The sequence below is a fragment of the Moschus berezovskii genome, chromosome 4 (genome assembly GCF_049115385.1).
Source record: "Moschus berezovskii isolate FMDL1 chromosome 4, NW_MosBer_1.0, whole genome shotgun sequence".
Taxonomy (NCBI): Eukaryota; Metazoa; Chordata; class Mammalia; order Artiodactyla; family Moschidae; genus Moschus; species Moschus berezovskii.
In genome coordinates, this window is record NC_142463.1 from 5,864,297 (window position 1) to 5,885,376 (window position 21,080).

The 21,080-nt window shown below is 53.2% G+C and overlaps 1 protein-coding gene across 6 annotated transcripts in view; it reads right to left on the reverse strand.

The window, feature by feature from the left end:
• Nucleotides 1-935: 935 nt before the first annotated feature.
• Nucleotides 936-21,080, reverse strand: part of SH3BP4 (SH3 domain binding protein 4) — a 96,419-nt gene continuing 76,274 nt past the window's right edge. For 5 of the 6 annotated variants that reach the window (XM_055404104.2, XM_055404100.2, XM_055404101.2 and 2 more), the window contains 3 exons: nucleotides 13,777-16,136; nucleotides 4,111-4,299; nucleotides 936-2,865 (listed from right to left, as the gene is read on the reverse strand). In XM_055404104.2, the coding sequence (XP_055260079.2) occupies nucleotides 2,641-2,865; nucleotides 4,111-4,299; nucleotides 13,777-16,136 (2,774 nt within the window). In that variant the 3' untranslated portion in view covers nucleotides 936-2,640. Of the gene's footprint in view, nucleotides 2,866-4,110; nucleotides 4,300-13,776; nucleotides 16,137-17,051; nucleotides 17,203-21,080 lie in introns of all 6 variants that reach the window. The other variant, XM_055404105.2, reaches the window with a different exon arrangement.

Sequence of the window (21,080 nt, forward strand, 5' to 3'; positions counted from 1 at the left end):
CAGAGGTGCTCTCAGAGGCTCTTGTTTGTTCAGCACACCCCAGGCCCGGGGAGAGGTCAGCCTCCGGTGGTTGCTGTGCCCCCTCAATGCTGCAGACACCCTGTTCCCCTGGTCTGGCCTGGCTGGTGCCTGCTTACCCCTTGACCTTGGACTAAAGTCACTTCTAAAGGAGGCTGTCCTCCTCCCCATCCTCCCCACTACCTCCAGGTGGGGCTGGGCTCCGTTGGTTGCCCCCACATTCTGTTCTCTCCCTGATGCCTCTGCTGCTGCTAAGTCGCTTCAGTCTTGTCTGACTCTGTGCGATCCCATAGATAGCAGCCCACCAGGCTCCCCCGTCCCTGGGATCCTCCAGGCAAGAACACTGGAGTGGGTTGCCATTTCCTTCTCCAATGCATGAAAGTGAAAAGTAAAAGTGAAGGTGCTCAGTCGTGTCCGACTCTTAGCGACCCCGTGGACTGCAGCCCAACAGGCTCCTCCATCCATGGGATTCTCCAGGCAAGAGTACTGGAGTGGGGTGCCATTGCCTTCTCCGGTTCTCTCCCTGAGTTATGTGGGATTCCGAGGGTGAGGTGAGGACAGAGCCTCTGGGAGTCTGTCTAGCTCTAACCTGATGTCCACACTCAGCTGTGTACGGTGGGTGTGGGATCGGCCAATTCCAGGCACAAATTCCAGTACACCTTTGGGTACTCTGGGCCACACTGATTCCCATTAGTCAGTAATGACTGCGATTCCTATATTCCAAGAGCAATTAAATCAGCAGCAAGAAAACAAGACCTCACTAACCCAAATGTCACCCTATCATCTATGTCATGTCACCTTGACCATGGCGGGGGGCAGAGGGGGAAAACGGGACATTGTTCTGTGCATAGATACACTAGGCTCTGTGTTTCATTTAAAGTCTGGTTGGGTACAGAAAAACACACACACACACACAGTTAGGTTAAAATATCCAAAGAAAATTTACTGCAACTTTTGTACAATTGAATTTGTGCTACAAGACACGTTGCATAGGAAACTATTTAAAGCCCCTGAGGAAAAAAATCTCCGTATTTAAGGTGCGACTGGTTTTGTTTCTTCTTTGGGGAAAAGTGAGAGATGCTCTCTGGGAAGACTGAAGGCAGAGAGTGGAGCGCAGAACGTAAGATGATTTCGTGGGACGATGGAGGGGAATCGTGGGGTCTCGGTTTTTGCAGCATAACATCTGTAGTGTTTTTTGTTGTTGTTGTTGTTTTCTAGCTATGGGTCTTCTGAATCGGAATCAATAGCTGTAGAAGAATGTTTTCGCCCAATAAGGGATTTACATGGATTATACTAAGTAATTAACGCGCTTCCAGCAAGCAGATTTAGAGAATGAGATTCCAGAATCCCAGATGGCGCATCGCTCACGTAAGCACGGCGCGTGTCCCGGCACCTTCCCGGGCATCAACTCTATTGATCCTCCAGATGTTTCTTCACGCCCATCCCTCACTTTCTTCCGAGATGATGCGACTGCAGAATTCAGCCCAGCAAGGTGATCTCCAGCCATCAAGGCAACCGTCAGCCACGTCTCAGATTTTACGTGGGAACATTTTCAGACAATGGTCATCCTGCTCAGATAATCTTCATGCTGCTTTTTTGTCTTTAAAGATTTCCCTATGCTCTTTATTTCCAAGGAGAGACAGACAGACAAGGAGGGGAGAAGGGCTCCATTCCAGGTGAAGTGGAGTTTGGCAAATGCCAGCAGGCATCTCTGGACATCAGCCCAGGGTGTTCTTGTGGTGATGTGTTCTCTGTGCCCAGAAGAGAGGCTGTAAGCTCTGCAGCAAGCATCCCCTGCCCCCGGGAGAAGCTGGGCGTGGCCTCTCACAGCTGCAGGGACCACTTGGCTCCCGGTGGCGGAGCTCTTCTGCAGGGTGAAGGGCACACAGGCAGGGGCTCAGAAAGGCTTCCCCAGTGTCATGGCCGATCCTTCCTGCAACATGAGGCCAAGGTACGGAAAGTAATAAAAACAGGAGGGAAGCGCAGGACCAGGAAAGCCTCGCAAAGAACGGCTGGGCACCGACTGGACTCATTTACTGAGACACCACATTTCCTATTTGATTTCTTTTTCACAAGTACACAGCCAAAAAGGTCCAGCACTTGGACAAGTGTCTTCCCGTGCTCAGTGGTGAAATGCAAAGTGTGTCCGACAACCAGAAACGCTCCCACAACCCTTAAATACATATATACATCTGTCACATAATTTAAAAAGGTCTTTATAGAACATAAAAACCTCAATAGTATCCGACCCTATGAAGTGTTTCCTTCTTTTAATTTAGGGTCCAGTAAAAAATTAGATTACCACCTTTCTGGTACGCCCTACCCCCATACTTTAAAAAAAAACAAAACTGGTTTTAAATTTAAATTTATACTTAACAAATAGAAAGCTATTTGATTGGCAACTACCTGCAGTAGAAATTCCCTTCGGGCCTCCCCCATGATGGAGAAGGCAGGTGGAACATCATACGTGTGCTTGGTCCTGGGTGAGGGTCCAGGGGAGAGGGCCTCGGGTCTGTCTGAGCAGCTGACCCTCCCTCCCTCCCCAGTGCCATGTGCCCGCCTGGGCATCAGGGGAAGACAGAGGGTACATGCCCTGGAGCAGCAGGAGGTGGGGGGACCCGTTCAAATCACGAAGTCATCGTGGTCCATGGGACTGAAGGCGGAGGCTCGCAGGATGTCCAGGGAGTTCACCAGGATCAAGGTGCCCGTGAGGTGCTTCCAGCGCTTGGTGATGGGGTTCTTCATCTTGTCCAGGCCAATGTGCAGTTCCTGGATGACGTCCCGGTAGCTGTCCCCGATCTGGTGGCTCCAGGTGAGGAGAAAGTCGTAGGCGGGCTTCCACATGGCCTGGATGGTGCAGTCGTCCAACACCAAAAGAGAGGGCAAAGATTAGGAGACGGTGAGAGAGCTGGTCCGAGTTACCTCTCCTTGCACCAGCATCATGAACCCCAAAGCAGAGTTGACCCTGTCCTGGGATAGCACATTTCAGAGGGAAGAAGGCGCTATGCGTGAGAGCAGGTGGGCAGTACTGAGAGTCAATTACTAGGAAGGTTGATAAGAAGTCCAGTGTCCCCAAGAAGGAGAGAGGGGTCTGGGACTCTCAAGGAGAAAAGGACAAACTGTTTTTTTTTCTACGTTGATTTGTCTTAGTCAATATAACAAAGTATCTTGCTCAAGTTCATGTTTCTCCCTAACAAGAACCCTCTGACTAATCTTGTTGTCTTAAGACGTTTATTGTGAGAGTGGGTCTGGTTAGGACATTTCTGTTGTCAGTTCTCATCTTAATTTGGGAGTGGGTCTGGTAACAGTATATACGGCCTCGATAAGACTAGTGAGTTGGGGGGCACTCTTCGTCCCCCTTCTGAAGTCTATGTCAGAAGATTTCTCTGTCCTTTTCATACTTTAATAAAACTCTGCTATACAAAATCTCCTGAGTGATCAAGCCTGGTCTCTGGTCCTGAAGCTATTCTTCAGAGATCATGAATCCAACACCGTTCACGGTAAGCTATCAGTACCACATAGTGGCTGAGCCAACAGAAGGGGCCTCTTTCCGTCCAACCCCCATAGCACTTTCCATTTATTTAGAAACTTGCCATGTCAAGAAAGGATGCCCTTATTTTGGGGACTTCCTGCTTCCAAGGTCTCGAGAGCCTTTCCGTCTTTCCAGAAGTTTAAAGTGACCTCCACAAAACAAGTGAGAAAACAGAGTCTCTGAGCAGGGACCCAACCAACCTTGGCTGAAGCTGACAGCATACCAGGATCTGTCCACCCCACCCTGTGTAGGGCAGAGCCCCATCGTCCCGCATCCTCCAATCAGGCCAAAGGTAATTTAAGATCAGGATCAGTGAGGGACCGGCAGTTCGGAGGATGCTGTGCCAATGTCCTGCCTGACGGCAGAGCAGCCTTGCCACCACCCAGGGCCTGGCTCCCAACTAAGGATCCTGAGAAGGATGGATGGGCTTCCTCTCATCGCGAGCCTCCCCTGCACTGAGCACTTGTCTTCACACATCATCATCTGTCCCCCTAAAAATGCTCGACATGACGCCGTCACCACTGCGTTTGACAGGTGGAGGGAAGGGCGGCCAGGCTCACCTCGCTGTCCACCACCCCGTTCCTGTCCCGGTGGGGAGACTCGTACGCGTCCATCTGCTGCTTGGACACCTTGGCGAGCTTCTCGGCCAGTTCCCGCCAGCGCTGCGCCACCTCTACCGCCGTGGTCAGGAGCACGAAGTCTTGGATGAGTCTGACCACCAGGCCCTGGCAGTCCATCTTCAGTAAGGCCTGAGGAGAAAGAGGCAGGGATGAGGCAGGGCTGAGGGCTGGCTCTGGGCTCCTGGGAAGCCGGCCCTGCAGAGACCATGTGCCGACACCCTGGATGCTGTGTGGCCTCAGCACCCGCGCTGCTGGAACCCACGATCGCAGGATGTACTGGGCCCCCCGCATGCACATCCTCGCCCTCCAGTGTGACTGCAAATCACAGCAGTGTCTCTGTGGATGGAACCAGCTACCCTGTGGCCCTGGTGGACTAGGGTGCATGCCCCCTCGTCGAACGACTGGTGTCCTTACGCGGAGAGAAACAGACACGGAGAGACAGAAGGAAGACTGGAGGTAGTGACGGGGTGATGCAGCCTGTCACTGGAGCCCCCAGGAGCTGGGAGAGAGGCATGGACAGACCCCCGCAGAGCCCCCAGAGAAGCCAGCCCTGCGACAGCCCCAGAACGGAGGCAGGATAAACCTCAGCGGCTCGGAGCCTCCGAGTCTGCGGTCCTTCCACTCGGTAGCCCCGGGGCATGGATGGGTGGGGTGGGTGAGATGATGGCTATTCCTGTGTTCCCACCGCCACTGGGGAAAATGGAGAAGTGATGCCCTTGACCCCGACAGCCAGTGCAGCACGGTCTGGGCGCAGAGCAAGACAAGCTGCCATCGGCGGGTGGGGAGCCCTGACTCACACAAGAGACGCGAGCAGGGGCTCAGATTGGGACCTGGAGTGCAGAGCGAGATCCGGGATACAGAGAGGCTGAGAGAGGCCAAACCATCAACAGTCTCCAGAATCGATGGGATCCCACCCTTGTCAAAACTGTGAGAGATTTCCAATGTGTCTCTGCACAGGGCTCACTAACTGCGGAGGGACTGGAGTCAGGAGGAGAGAAGTGCTGTCAGTTGGGAAGGAGGCAATGGGCAGGTTCCCAAGCCACGTCCCTGTGTGACCCGAACAGCATGTGGCCCCACCTTGGACGTCATCCCCCATCCAGATGAGGGGCTGGTCCATCGGGCAGGCTTGCAACACAGGGCTTGCTGCCCGGGGTTCTGTGCAGCCCAGGCTGGAGGCGGGGGTCACACTAACATTTCCGGCTTAAAGAAATGAATCCACATCAGTATCGGAAACACACAGGTCTACTGTCCACACATGTCACCCCAAGCCACACGGACGTCTGCTGGGTGTCGGGCTGTGGTCCCACGGAGCCAACACAGAGGGTGTGACTGTGGGTGGCCACGATGGAGCCCCGGCAGGAGGAGAAGACTCGGTGAGGACCAGACCCACCTGGGCCACGGAGCCAAGGCTCACCCCTACCTCACTCACCCAGTAGACCCCCGGATTACAGCCTAACAGCCGCAGAAGGGAGCCTCCGGGGCCCCAGCGATGGGGTCTGAGACGCCTCCAGGCCCTCGGACATCGAGGATATGACTGAAGAGATGCTGAGACCAGGCCCCGCCTCCTTTCTGTCCTGAACGCTCTGTCCAAACACCTGAGGCTGTAACGTCAAGGCTCCACAGAAAAAGTGCTAAAAACACCAAGACATCTACCAGCCATCCCCTCCCCAGCTGAGTCAAACATGCTGTTAACCTCAAACATTTTGTGAAGCTGCGGGCAGCCTGGCATCCGAGCAAGGTCAGTCTGCTGGGCTGCTACTTGAAAGAATGCAGCTATTTTAGACTGAGCATTCTCATTGAAGCTTTACATTTATTTGGGAGAACTGAACAAAATGACACAACTGAGCAACTGAACTGAACTGAACAAAATGAAGGGACAGTGACTTTGGGCAGGAGGGCTCCCAGAATGCACAGGCATCTCAATCTTTACCTTTAAAACATGAGCTCATTCTGAGGCCATCCAGGGTCCAAGGGCTTAGCAACTGGCTTTAAGGTGGGAGACCAGAAGGGAGGACCCTGTGGTCCTTTTCTGATTTTTGTCTTTAGACATTTCAGAAACTGGTTTCTTTGAACTTAGATATCTTCAAGCGACATTGTTTGAAAAAAATTAAATGTTTACTAGATTTGTACTGCAGAGCATGTTCATGGTATGGGGGGATGTGTGATATACTGGTAGAATTCAGGGTTTAAATTCTTTTGCTTGAATAATAAAAAAAAAAACAAGGCCCTACTGTATAGCTCAGGGAACTATAATCAACATCGTGTGATAGACCATAATAAATATGAAAAAGAATGTCTATATACGCATAACTGAATCTCTGCTATGCAGCAGAGATTAACACAACACTGTAAACCAACTATATTCGAATAATTAAAAAAAATTAAAAAAACAAAGAAACAAACTTCTGGCGTGGTGTGGTTTGAGCCCAGATGCACAGGGGAGGCAGGGTCCCTGCTAGCCATGCCTACTGTTCCGAGAAGGATCAGGCCGACCCCCAGTGACAACGGCCCCTCCCAGGCTTCCTCAGAGGGTCCTAGCAGCATGTGTGTGCTCAGCAGTCTAGCTCCGCAAGCGGCCTGCTTTCCAGGTAACAGAATGCTTCAGAGTCACCTGCTTCTGCTTCGGGGATCCCTGGTGGGGGTGATCAGAGCTGCTCTCTCCTCAGGGCACAGGGTGTAGGGACAAAGGTCCTGAGAAACTCAGACCCTCTCTCTGGCCCCTGAGCAGCTACAGCTGGGACCACGTGCTGCCCACAGCATCGCCAAGGGCTAGTTCATACATTTTTTCTGATTTTTTTTTTTTCTGAAGGACGCATTTTGGGTGCCCACCAAATCTCAGAAATAAAATGTTCTCAGCTGCAGGGGTCTGGTTCTGGAACATTTTCCCTGCAGCACCTTTGTAATTTCTGCACACACAAGTTAACACAGGTAATAGAAAACAGAAAACAAATGACACAAAGCACAAAACTGGTCCCAGCTTGATTCTCAGTAGCTGGAGTGACCTGTGATTTAGGTCAGGGTGGCCAAGCTTGCTCTGTAGGGCGAGACAGGATCTGGTTTTGGCTCTGCAGGCAGGGGGTCTCTGCCTTGGGTACATGACTGCAGTGGGGCGTGAGAGGAGCAAAGACAGCACTTGAACGCGAGGACAGGGCAGGTTCCAGGAAAACTTCCTTTACAAAAGCAGGTGGCCCTTGGGCCAGGGTGTCAATCCCCATTTGAAAAGACGTTCTTATGAGAATACAACAAAGCATCATTCTGCGGTATGCTCATTCCCGCCAAGTTTCCATTCTGGAGGTTCAAACACCAGAAGGGCAGTCAGCACGGCAACCCTGCTCCTCCCTGTATCAGCGCCCTCGGGGCTTCGGGACCACCTGGCAGGAAGAGCCCGGGAACCCCACTAAGTGCATAGCTGGTAGTTAGCTGCATCCTCTTCCAGGGGAGAAGGTGGTTTTGCTCCCATTTCAGAGAATCCTTTCATCCCAACCTCTCCAGCCCCAACTCTCCCTGATCTCAACACTCCCCTTATTTCCGTTCGGTTCTCCAGGTTCTCGGTGTTGATTTCACCTACGACCTTACTCCTAAAACTACCACCTGCCTAGACTTGTATTCTATAGCAACTTCCTCTTTTTTCCAGAGAAACTCTGGAAAAAAAAACCCAGAGAAACTCCCCCGAGAGCCCACAGCATCCTTCCCTCCCGCTCCTGGACTCCCACCACCACCACCCGTGACTCCTGGTCACCCACCCCCACGGCTTTGCTCCTGGCGGCCCCAGGGCTAGTTCTGATTGATGGCTTAGGCCCCTTCAGGAGAGGCCGCCCTGCCCACAGCCCGGTTCCTCCTGCAGTTCAGGCCAACTCTCCCTCCTTCCCTCCCAGCCCAGAGGACAGACTCCATGCCGCTCCCTCAGCGTCAAGAATAATCTCTTACATGGAAAGAGTGTTGCTAAATGCAAACACTTCCAGTTCTTACTGAGCTAGGTTCCTGAAGGTTCTGTCTGCCACCCTCCACACACACACACACGAGATGGCCATCACCTAAATCTTCACAGTCCTAGAGTATGAGCCAAACCCTTCCCTCTACTCACTGTAGTCACCAAGTCCTGCAACAAATACACAGCAATGTTTTCCACCTGGATTTTCAACCACACTCAGAAAACTCTCCCCAGACCCACACAGTGTGTCAAAAGCAGCATTAACGCCTTAAAAACAGAAGAACACACTCTGTCATTTCTCAGCCTCACGCGTGCTGCGTGTTCAGTCGCTCAGACTCTCGCGACCCCCTGGACTGTAGCCCACCAGTCTCCTCTGTCCACGGGATCTCCCAGGCAAGAATACTGCAGTGGGTTGCCCTTTTCTTCTCCAGAGGATCTTCTTGATCCAGGGATCGAACTCGCATCTCCTGCATTGGCAGGTGGGTTCTTTACTCCAAGCCACCTGTGGAAGCCCTCGCACCCTCATAAAACAAAACTGAACCCCAGCCGTGGGAACCCAGGGCTCAGAGGGGTGAGGAGGGAGCATGCCCACCAGCAGGGGCCGCTCGGTCCGGTCACTGCAGAGACAGAGGTACACCGGTGGGCTGTTAAAGCATCCCCCGTCACTCTCAGGCCTTGCTCGCCTCAACGCGACCCCGCTGCCACGGCCAACGCTGGCTCCTCCTTCTCTGGAGGGTGTCTGCAGCTGGCAGAACGTTGTCACGAAACGAAGGGGACAAGCCTGAAGAGTTACAGGGCCGGGACCTGCCTCGGAGCAGCGTTGGTAACAGTGAGACCAGGCGCCACCTCCTTCCTGGAGACGGAGGACCAGAGCATCTGCCCAGCTGGGGGCGGCAGCTCTGCACAGACCCAGAGCTGCCTGCTCACAGGCTCCAAGGGGAGAAGCTGACCTCAGACAGTGCAAGGCAAACCCAGGGGCGGGAGGAAGACCCGTGGTGTCTACACTGCAGACCGCTAACACAGGCTGTTTTGCAAGACGGGCCTGGAGTGGGGGCCTTCTGCTGCTGTTTCTCAGGACCGGCAAATAACAATGCAAAAAGAGCATCTGCCGTCTTTACAAACAGAAAAGCCAATGAGGACCATCTTCATTTTGGAAAAAAACAAAACCTGGGATGAGCCACAGCAGCAGGCCAGACCCAGGACCTTGGGGGACTCTGAAGGTCAGCACGGCTGTGCATGTGGCCTGGAAACCACCCCTCTGGGCCACAGCAGACCTGGGGCCATCCGACCCCCACCCAGCATGGTAGGACAGAAAAGAAAGCACAGGGCTGCCTCACAGGCCGCCTGCCCTCTTGCTAAGGTGGGCCAGGTCTGAAGGCTAAGGGTGGGCGGGGCACTGTCAGCTGCGTGGCTCGGAAACTGGGAGGTAACAAGGTACAACACACCTGGGTGGGTCCCCAAGGAGAAGGACACACCTGGGTCCCCTTCCCGTCCCCTAAAACACTTACCCATCCCCCGGCCCAATGCTCAAGGAATACAGCACGAGCATCATCCAGCCCGGGTTACCCCCAGCTGGCATCCAGCTGTTACCCCCACCGTCAGCACGTGGTCATCTCGATTCAGCCCAGCCTCTGGCCTCCCCTGGCCTCTGGTTCTACCCCACCCCCTGCTCCCCTGCACCCTTGGCCCTTGCCCATGTTGTGCCTTCAACCCAACAGCCCCTCTCTGTTGGGTGGGCCACAGCCCTTCCCCACATTTGCTTTCCCCGGTCCACTCACGTCAAGGAGATCTCTTCTTCGGGGCCCATCACTGATCTGTCCTGCACTCCTGTGGGTGTTCACTCTGTGTCTCCCTCAAGGAAAGGCACAACACCCTACCCCCAAATAAGGGCACAGCAGACACCCGAGACGTGTTTCATGAACATGGAGTACAAACACCTGCCCTGGCTGGATGGGGCGACTCTTCCGAGCTCTGTTAGAAGCCGCAGTCACATGCCCGCCATCAGGTCCCCCTGGCCTGTTTCTGACAACAGAACTTGACTTCAAAAGCTCTCCAAATATGTGGTGCCTAGTCCAACATCTTCCCAACCCACAAGTCCCGCCAGCTGAGATCCTCAGGGGGGTTCACTCAACGCTCGCTCGCTCATGCCTGGGGCTGCTCCGCAAGCACTGTCCATCCTGGCCACTCTCCCTGGTGTCAGCTTCTCGCCTCCCCCCACTTTCATGATGCTCGGGGTGGCAGCAGTGTCACCCGAGTTGGACGGCCACCTTTTGTCGCAGACAGGCAGGGCCTCTACTGGAGAGCTGGGCAGACTGGGGGGCAGAGGGGTGCTTTCCACAGCGGTCACACTGTGCGGGTGGGACAGGGCCGCAGACAGACAGCCGGGGGTCACAGTTATATAAGGCGCTGCTGGACCAGCTCTGATACTGAAACTAAAACGGTGAAAGAGGGAACGGAGCCAGAGAACAGAAACACACCTGACCTCGGGAGACTGCGTCCAGGTCAGGTTCTCAGCCTCATCGCTCATTCACTCACTCACGTATTCACTCATTCAAACATCTGAGTGCTTCCCATGTGCCAGCACCCTTTCCCTCGTGGAGTTCATACCCAATCAGTCTAATGACAAGGACCATGAATACGGGCCAATGAGAGCGTTTCAGATTTGAGAGAGCGCCATGAAGACAGAGCTACAATAACACAGGGAGTCTAGCGCAGTGACCCAGGGGCGCCAGGTCGCTTCGTCGAGGGTGGCAGGAAAGGTCTGACAAGGACATCTGAGCTGGGACCTGAAGGACATAAAGCGCAGCCATGTGGAACTGGAGTGGAGAGCATTCCAGGCAGAGGAAACAGCACGTGCCGAGGCCCAGGGCAGGGGCAGCCAGGTGTGCCCCAGAGAGAGGAACAGCCGCTGGTGTAGCCAGTGTGCAGGGGCAGGTACGACCCCCAGGGTGGGCCAGGCGGGACCGGGCCTTACAGGGCCTGTGGGCCAGAGGAAGGGGCTCGACCTTGCTCTAAGGGCTGCGGAGGGCTGGACAACTCAGCCCTCGGTTCCTTTTTCCTTCTCACCTGCCTGCAAACTCACTGGCCGAAAACCGTCACCACTTTTAGTTCATTCAGTCACTGGTTCCAAACCAAGAAGTCATGACTGAACAGAAAGCTACCTTCAAAACGAGAGGGGTGGGGAGGAGGTGGTCTGCCTGTGACAGGGCTGGAGAGAGGGGGGAGGGTTAAATCAGCCAGTGAGGCTGCAGGAAGCCTGCCTGCCCAGGGATCTGTTAAGTCCCTGGAAATAAAACACCTGGTTTCCAGCGACTCCCCAGACACGCTGGGATAACTCAGCCTGTGGTTTCTAGAAGTTTGGCCAACCATTCAAACCTGCCAGCCCACAAGATGAGGAGATAGGAGAGGAGCCGGGGAGGAGCGGGAGACGGGAAACACTGCAAAACCAGTTTCACTGCTGCACCACAAATCTAACCTTGTCCCGCGGCCACGTTCCTGCCAAGGTCAAGTTTCATTTCCTCCTTTCCTGGGAGTCCTGGTGGGTGCGGGGCTGCCAGGGCATGGGGGAGGTCCGAGTTGCACACGGAACCCCCCTCCCAACTAACCCAAGGAAGCTTCCCGAAAAACCCACTCTCAGAGAAAGTTCCCCAAGTTGAACAAAAGGATGAGAAGAAATGAGTTGGAAATGGAAGTTGAGCGCTACCTCCTTGGTCCGCCCAGGTTCATTCATCCTGCCCCATTCACGGTGAGCGATCTCCAGCTGTGACGAAGGAAAGATCAAATACCTTTCATGGCCCATGAGTGCACATCACTCCACCATCATGGAGAATCCCTGCTGGCGGCTCCCTTCTGCCCCCCTGCGTGAGGTCCATCCACGAGGGCACCACGCAACTCAGGCTGGACGCAAACTGTGAGAACTGATCTCATGGGTGGGCTGGTGGGATGAGCCCTGAAGGGGGGCCCTGGCTCCTCGCTGTGCGGGAGCCCCATCCAGTGCCTGGGCAGGTTCTGCCCCCACCCCTGTTGCCATGACAATGGGCTTCCTCCCCACTGAAGCTGCCATCAGTGATGGATGCCCTAGGTGACCTCTTGGTTGCCACCTCCAGGTCTGGTCTCCCTCCTTTGGGCAAAATCAGGCTCTTATCCCGCTCCGTGTGTCTGGCACTTTGTATTATTGTGGGGCCACTGTCAAGGGGTCTTTCCTGATGCCTTGCTTCCTGTTAGGCTGCAGTTCATGCTCCCTGCAGCACGGGCCATGCCCCCATGGACTGCGTCCCTTCTGCGCCCACCCCCCAGCCCCAGGGGGCAGCGTGGGATGTGAACCCAACACCTCCATCCACGCACACACCCTCACAGGCATGCTGCACCTATCCATTCCAACAGGCATTCAGAATGGCAGGAGGGGAGTTGAGGTGGCAGAAATGCAGGGCCGCTGGGAGTCACACCTTACAGGGCTTAGGAGGTGAAACGGCTGTGCGGAATGGGTGGAACGAGGAAAAAAAAGGCTACGGCCGAGTCACGGGTTTCCCACGGGAACAAAAACTAGTGACATGTGCATATCAGGGGGACGGGAAGGAAACTGAGTCGGCTTCTGTTACAGAAAAAAAATCAACAGAATGTCTGCTGGCATGAATTCAACCAGGGATGCCCAGAAGACATTAAGCTTCTCCCAGGTAACTGCACCGGCAGTTGGAGGGACCAGCGCAGAGCCCAGGCCTGTTGGAAGCTGCGAATGGGTCCGGAAGGTGCTTTCCGGTTGGTTTATGAGCTCTAACCAGCAGGGGGCGCTCTAACTGCCCCTCTTTACTTAGGATTCCAGTTCCCAGTTGTGCTGGCAAAACAGAGGCTCACTCCAGTTTCCTAAAGGAAATCAACCCTGAATGTTCACTGGAAGGACTGATGCTGAAGCCCCAAGAATACTCTGGCTGCCTGATGTGAAGAGCCCACTCACTGGAAAAGACCCCGATGCTGGGGAAGATTAAGGGCGGGAGGAGAAGGGGACAACGGAGGATGAGATGGCTGGATGGCACCACCGACTCGATGGACATGAGTTTGAGCAAGCTCCGGGAGATGGTGATGGACAGGGAGGCCCGGCGTGCTTCAGTCCGGGGGGTGGCAAAGAGTTGGACGTAACTGAACAGCTGAACAACAACAGCAGGAACAGCAACATCACGCCAAATCAAACAGAAGCAAAAAGGAGGAAGAGGAAATGATGCTGAGGAGGGTAGAAACTTCAAGTGAGGCCCGGTGAGAAAAATTCACGTGATCAAGTCAGACTTCGGGGCAGTGGTTCATCAAACTTTCACATCACAGGTCCCAGTGGAGATCTGATGAAAGGATGGATCTCCTCCCAGGAGATCTAAACAGGAGCGGGTGGACACAGGGCCCCCTTGTGCTCCAACCCCCGCAACTGGCAAGGGGAGACGCATTCTGGACCTCGGAGGAGCTCACAACGACTCTCACACCCCGGTGGTGCTGAGCTGTCTGGGGCTCCCCTCCCCGAGGCCCACGTAAATGCCTATCCCCAGGTGCTCATGCGTGTCCGGGAGCAGGGAGGGGCCCCAGACCCCGGGCCCACCCACTGAGGAAACCACGCCCAGGCCTGCGCGTGCCGGGGCTCTAAGGCCAGACTGGGCCCGCAGCCCCCACGAAGCCGCGCCCTGCCGGCCACTCACCATCATGAGCTCCTTCTGGAAGGACTTCCGGTCTTTGCTGTCCGTGTTATTGCAGTCTTCCTTTAGCTTCTCCAGGACGGACGCCACCCGCTCGGGCTCGCTGTCCAGCTCGGCCCGGCAGAAGAAGGTGAGCGGCAGGTCCCCGTAGCCCAGGGCGTCGGCGAAGGAGCGCCAGCTGCTGACGTTCTCCATGAGCAGCGTGCGGACCGAGGCGTAGATGTAGGTGAGGAACTTGCAGGGCCGCAGGATCTGCTCCAGCAGCACCGACGTGCTCAGCTCGGGCCCCGCGAGCAGGCTGGGCCGCGCCTTGCCCACCACCAGCACGTTCTTGGCGTGCACCAGGCCCACCCTGCCCTGGTGGTAGCCGATGTACCACTCCTTGGTCCACAGCTGCCCCTTGAGCCGGATCTTCTCCTCGCTCAGCAGGGCGATGGCGTCGCCCTTCTTGTACTCCAGCAGATAGTGGTTCTTGCTCTGCCGCACCACCGTCTTGAGTAACTTTCCGAACTTGAGGCTGGACACGGGGCGGTCCTGAAATGTCGGGTACTTGGTGGTGGCGGCCAGCGGGGACAGGATGATCTTCCCTACCTCGTTCTTCTTGAGGAAGCGTCTCTGCCCAGATGGCTTGATGGTGCTTTTGGGGGGCGGCTGGGGAGTCTGCACGCAAAACTGGGTGAGGATGGCCTCCTGGTCGTCTTTCACCTGAACCCGTAGGGTGAAGTCGGAGAGCTCGCTGGGGTTCTGGCATGTGATGGGGAAGATGAGGCGGCTGACCTTGCCCAGTTTCACCTGGAATCCTCTCACGGCCTTGGCCTGCTCGCTGGCTTTGACCTCATAGTTGGTCATGTTGGAAAACACGCAGACTTGGAGATCCTGGGGCCTGGACAGGACGAACTGGTGCTTGCCCCAGAGGTGCAGGGCCACTGGGGCCGGGCTAGGGGCCTGGCGGGTGACCTCGCTGACCAGGAGGGTCTTTGGGGCGCAGTCATGCCCGAAAATGGTCACCACTGTCTTGAAGGACGGGTGGATGTGTTTGGGGCCGTAGAGACCCACGGTGACTTTTTTATTGATGAAGTCCCAGACCGTGGAAGGGTAGAGGATGTTCGGGCCGTGGGCGACAATGGCCAGGTACATACAGGGCTCCAGGTTGTCCAGCTGGACCTGGACTGTGTCCCCGTAGCTGTAGGCGAGAGGGATGGGGACGTAGGGCCCCTCCTTGGAGTCGCTCCTCAGGCACTGGAGGCCTACCGTGCTTTTGCTGAAAATGTCACTCTTCACCTCGGCTGACACCTTCATCTCCAGGATGAGGTGGGTCTTCACCTCTAGCGTGCTCAGCTTCACCTCCAGCACCGGGCTAATGGAGCTGCACCGGTCGCTGTTGAGCTCCAGCGGGGGATCCAGCAGAGCCTTCATGGAGATCTGCTGCGTCTCTCCGGGAGCCACGTGGCCCTCGGGCACGTGGATGCTGATGTTGCTGTCGGGCAGCTGCACGGCGCCCCCCGAGCTGTCCAGCTTGCACACAATGTTCGTCTCCACCGCCTGGGTCTGGCCCCACCCAGGGCTCTGGCCCAGCAGGTCCAGGTCGTGGCAAGACCGGGCCAGCTTCCGGTGGCTCAGCCAGGCAGCCCGGAAGTCCTCACGGCTCTGAAACTGCTCGGGGGCCGGCGATTTCAAGCCCGTGAAAAACCCCGAGGACGCGGGCGTGTCGGACTTGGCCTGGAGCACGGAGAGCTCTGAGAGGCTGTAGGAACGCTTGCTTCGGAAGAAAGGGTTGTCCCGCTTGACGGGCGGCTCCGCGGGGAGGCGGCCGGCCGCAGGCAGCTCGTCGAAGATGTTGCCGGTGCTGTTGGTGGTCGCCGAGCTGGACTCAGTGAAGGAGGATGTCCCCGTGTCGAAGAGGAGCAGGTCCACGGCGCTTCTGGGCGTCAGCTCGTCCACGCTGGGCATCGCCGGGATGTTCCCGTTGAGAAACGGGTTCGTCTGGACCCCGTTCCAGAAAGGATTATTACTGTAGGGTCTGCTGGATTCCTTCTTGGCATCTGTCCATCCCCCGAGCAAATCGAGCTCCTTGGCGACTTCGTCCGGGCTGTCTGGAAGATTGTCGATCATCCCGCTGTCGCTGAGGGTGGAGTTTCGGTAGTTCAAGGGCTGCACGTAGGAGGAGGGGATGTAGCCCATCTCCGTGGTGTTGTGTGCGTACCACCACTCCCCGCCCGACGTGTCCAGGACATACAGGTGGTCGCCCTTGGAGAACTTGAGCGTGGTGAAGTTGGTTGGGCAGTAGTCCTTGATTGCGATCACCTCCTTCGCGTTTCCAAAGGGTGTGGGATTGTCAACGAGCAAGGCACTGGGAGAAGGCACTGTGCAAAATAAAGAACAGGAGGTGAGGGTGTGCTCCCGGGAAGAGGCAGAATGCTGTCCCAAGCCACGGAGAAAAGAGGTCTGGGAAACCATCACCCCCGACATGGAGACAACAAGCCAGGTGAGTAACCGACAGAAACCAACCAGTGAAATCTGGGGTCTGATTCACCTGGCTGACAGCCTAAATTCCATTCTCCCCAAATTCTATCACATCCCAATCACAGTCTAGGCCAGACTCTCCACCATCCACAGAAACACAAATCGGCATGATAGAATTATCAGATGTCTCGGGTTTTACCATAAAGAAGGCTGTGTGCCGAAGTATTGATACTTTCAAACTGTGGCGCTGGAGAAGACTCTTGAGAGTCCCTTGGAATGCAAGGAGATAGTCCATCCTAAAGGAGATCAGCCCTGAATATTCACTGGAAGGACTGATGCTAAAGTTACAAAAATACTTTGGCCCCCTGATGCAAAAAGATGACTCATTGGGAAAGACCCTGATGCTGGGAAAGACTGAGGCCAGGAGGAGAAGGGGTGGCAGAGGATGAGATGGTTGGATGGCATCACTGACTCAATGGATGTGAGTTTGAGTGAACTCCGGGAGCTGGTGATGGACAGGGAGGGCTGACGTGCTGCAGTCCACGGGGTCTCAAAGAGTCAGACGTGACTTACTGCCTGAACAACTGGGGTTTTAAACATCTCCTTTTAACTGGACTTTTCTCAATTTAACTCACTTATTGGGACTGCTGCTAGGTCAAAAGAGAAGTTGAAAGTGATTCAGAAAAACAGTGTTAAATGACCCAGTGCATGTAACCAAAGACCAGAAAAGCCCTCCAGCAAAAATCTCTTTGTGTCTAAGAACAAATTCCACTCTCTCCCTTCAAAATGAAATACATAAACCGAGGGGAACGTACCCTTGATAATCAGACCTGTTTCCTGGTTCCCAAGTTGAACCCATTTTCATCAAACTGTTTACATGAAATAAGATTTTTGAGTCGGGTCTCTTTCAGCCTCTTTTAAACAGTCATTCAGAAGAACACGATGAAATCATTTCTCTCTCATCGCCTGACAATTAAAGGTTGAGGTTCAGTCATAATTCACGTTCTTTTGAACAACTCTTTAAGCAATCTGAAAAAATGCCAACACTTTAAACAACTGACTCAAGCTAATTTATGGCTCCTGGTGTCCAACTATGTGTTACCAATGTAGACAGCAATTGGAACAGCAGGGAAAAAAAAGTCATCTAAATAAGTAGAATGTGTTTTTAAAAATAACGGGTAATTAAAAATCTCCCATAGGTGACAAAGCTCATAGACGTAGCGGGTTAGGGTTAAGAGGATGCAGACATTTCTTTCCAATGGAAATAAGCCCACATACCGGCCCCCTTCCTCACCCAGCTGTGCCTTGTTTCACAGAGTTTGCTGCCTTCCTGTGACAGAAAAACGAGGGCAAATTTTCTTAGTTGTCTATGTGAACAAGCAAAGAAAGGACATTTTTAGTGGAATTACACTTTCATCTTGTCTGTGGCATCAGTGACTCTGTGGACATGAGTTTGAGTGAACTCCGGGAGTGGGTGATGGAGAGAGAGGCCTGGCGTGCTGTGATTCATGGGGTCGCAAAGAGTCGGTCACAACTGAGAGACTGAACTGAACTGATTGTATGACTAAGTCAACAGATATACTAGTCTATCAAATTGGCCCTCCTGCCAAAAAAATTCACCTGCCTGTTTCCCTTTCCTAAAGGAAATAATAATAAATTGCATAAAGGAAATGATAATAAATTAAACTGTATTTCTTCAGCAAACTCTCAGGAAATAAGGTGGGAAGTTTCTGTTTATTTACACTAACTAAATTACAGAGACATGCTTGGCAGGGCGCATACCTGGCCTTGGGGAGGCTGTCACCTACCACTAAGTCTGGGGTGTCAGGGAAAATCTGGCTCTGGGATCATCAGACCTGGGCTTTTAATCTGTACCCTTAGGGCTTCCTGGTGGCTCAGCTGGTCAAAGAATCCGCCTGCAATGCGGGAGACCTGGTTTCCATCCCTGGGTTGGGAAGATCCCCTGGAGAAGGGAACGGATACCCATTCCAGTATTCTGGCCTGGAGAATCCCATGGACAGTGTAGTCCAGGAGGTCACAAAGAGTCAGACACGACTGAGCAACTTCTTTCACTTTCATTTTAGCAACTGTGGGATCTCTGGAGCCTGGGATTGCCCATGATGGATAAACCATCTATCCTCAGTGGGCTCTGGTGAGGATTAAATGAGATGACGCTGATGAAGTGATGAACACAACAATACTTAGTCCAAGCAAAGGACTCACAAAACCAACGAACTTACGGTCACTGTGGGGAAGGGATAGTTAGGGAGTTGGGATGGACGTGAACATGCTGCTGTGTTTAAAATGGATAACCAACAAGGACCCACTGTACAGCACAGGGAACTCTGCTCCATGCTATGTGGCAGCTTGGATGGGAGGGGAATTCAGGGCAGAATGGATGCACATATATGTACGGCTGAGTCCCTTCGCTGTTCACCTGAGACTATCATATTGTTAATCTGCTATACCCAACACAAAATAAAGAGTTTAAAAAATAAATAAAGCAATAAACATCTTGAGCCCCCTCCTAATTTATCTCCATAACATTTATCACCAACCGATTCAAAATGTCCTTACATATTTATTTTGGCTTTGCAGGGAGGGTTCCATTGACCTACTAGGCTGTACGGTCTGTTAGGGTATGTCTTGCTCATAGGAGTTGCTTACAGCAGAGCAGCAACATCCACATTATTGAAACAAGTATTCCCCTGGTTCTGTCCTTCTTCTGTAAAATCACACTGGAGAGAAATCACTTAACACAGAAAGGAGGGAGTGAATAAAAACAGCCAAGCCGAAGAGAACAGCTTCGAGGCGGGTGTGGGAAGAAGGGAGCTGGGTCAGCTGAGGTCCAAGGACAGCATAAGATCCTCCTTCCTACTTTGTTTTCCAGTCACAGGCTCCAGGAATACAAACAATTTTTTGTTTCCTTGACACGTCTCATGAAAGTGTCACATAAAAATTAAAACCAAATGAAAATTAAAGACAGCTGGCCGGCTATTAAAATCTTGTTAGACTTCCTCAAAAGTTATATCCCTATTACGTTCCTCCAGAATAATTCCTTTACAGTAATATTTTTAAAATTAAAAACTAAAGCTATTAAGCAGGATGTAGCCTGAGAAAATGTATTGGTGCAAATGATCACTTTAGTCTTACCAAGACTGAAGAATAAAAATGGTTTTACTTAATATTCCAAGCTCTCTTCTCAGGAGAGGAGTGGTAACAGATTTCACTTAAGGATGAGGCTCATCCAATGGGAGACCGCACCCCCTCCAGCAGGGACCCTGTGGAGGTGGACCGCGGGGCGAGCTCCCTTCGAAGACCTGCCTCTTTATCAGTTGAGTGCACAGGCACCCGGGGACAAGAGGCTGGGACTTCCATTAAGTCAGATGCAGGAAAATCCCTATCGAATTCCATCTTAATGAATTCTGGAGAGTACTGCCCAGATGCACAGGTACCTTGATTTTTAATACAAAAAATATCCCCGGGTGTCAGGAGGTTCAACTTACTGAATAATACATTTCCTATCCTTCTGCCTTGGTTCTTATACAGGAGAAAAACATTTATCAGGTGTGGAAGACATTGTGCCAGATATTTTGCCTGAAATAAGATCCCACCTTGAAGCTGGCTTTATCATCAGGATGTGCAGGGAGCTGCTGGGCTGAAATGCTGCCTGGGCCATAGGTTGCCCCCTTGGGAGTGTGGTCCAGGGGTCTCTTCCCACTCCATCCCCCTAAGCTAACCGGCCATGCCTCACAGCCCCGGCTGTCTCGCCTGCCTTCCTTCCCAGCTGCAGCATTCTTTTAGGATCAGCGTCATCATCTTTGAACGTTCCGCTCTCTGCCCCTCATTTCAACATTCCCAGCCCAAACCTCACAACTTAAGTTCCCAGTTTCCCGCTTCAACTGTGAGTAGCTGAGTTATAAGGAAAACACGGCCCAGTGCCTGACTATGAAAAATGAATGGCTCGATTATTTATTTTTCAACACCCAATAGGTCTGCTGCTCTTATCAATAAAGCCTCCTGATTCCTCGGGGCTTCAATTCAGGAGATGTGACAGATGCGGGTTCAGTCCCTGGGTCAGGAAGATCCCCTGGAGAAGGGCAAGGCAACCCACTCCAGTATTCTTGCCTGGAGAATTCCATGGGTAGAGGAGCCTGGCAGGCTACAGTCCATAGAGTCGCAGAGTCGGACACGACTGAAGTGACTTAGCACACACGCATGACGCCTTGGCTAGTCTTTTCTTTAGAAGAACATTTAAAGCAATGCTAAGGGCCACAAGAATAAAGGACAGATAGGAAGAGGAAGAAGTTGAGGGTTAATGCAAGAGAAAAGGCAGAAACGCGAACATACAGTGTTTACTACATCAGGGTAAAGTGTCATGATTTTATCTGGGAGAAAGCAGTTTAACTCAGGAAATATTTATTTAGCACCGATTTTGTGCCAGGGACTAACGATATAAAGGTGAAGAGAAAGCCTTTGCTGTTGAGCTCTCTGTAGGCAGCACAGTGGATCATTTCAACAGAATTCACCGGTAAAGTCAACTGATGATGGTGGTGATGATGCTGATGGCGAAAATAAGATGCCAGGAACTTCTCAGGAGACACACCATGATGGCTAGTGAGGGCAGGATGATCTCTAGGCGAAAAATGACCCCACCAGCATCCACTTTAGTATCTAAGAAGACTTCACCACCAGCCTAGTTTTGTGGAGCTGTTAGGGAAACCCAGACTCGGTGATGAAACCCCGGGTCCTCTAAACCAGGGGTGGGCCAACTCTAGCCCCTGAGTTTGTCAGCTGTTTTTGTGATCCAGGTAGGTGGCTGTTTTTGTCAAGTTTTGTTGGAA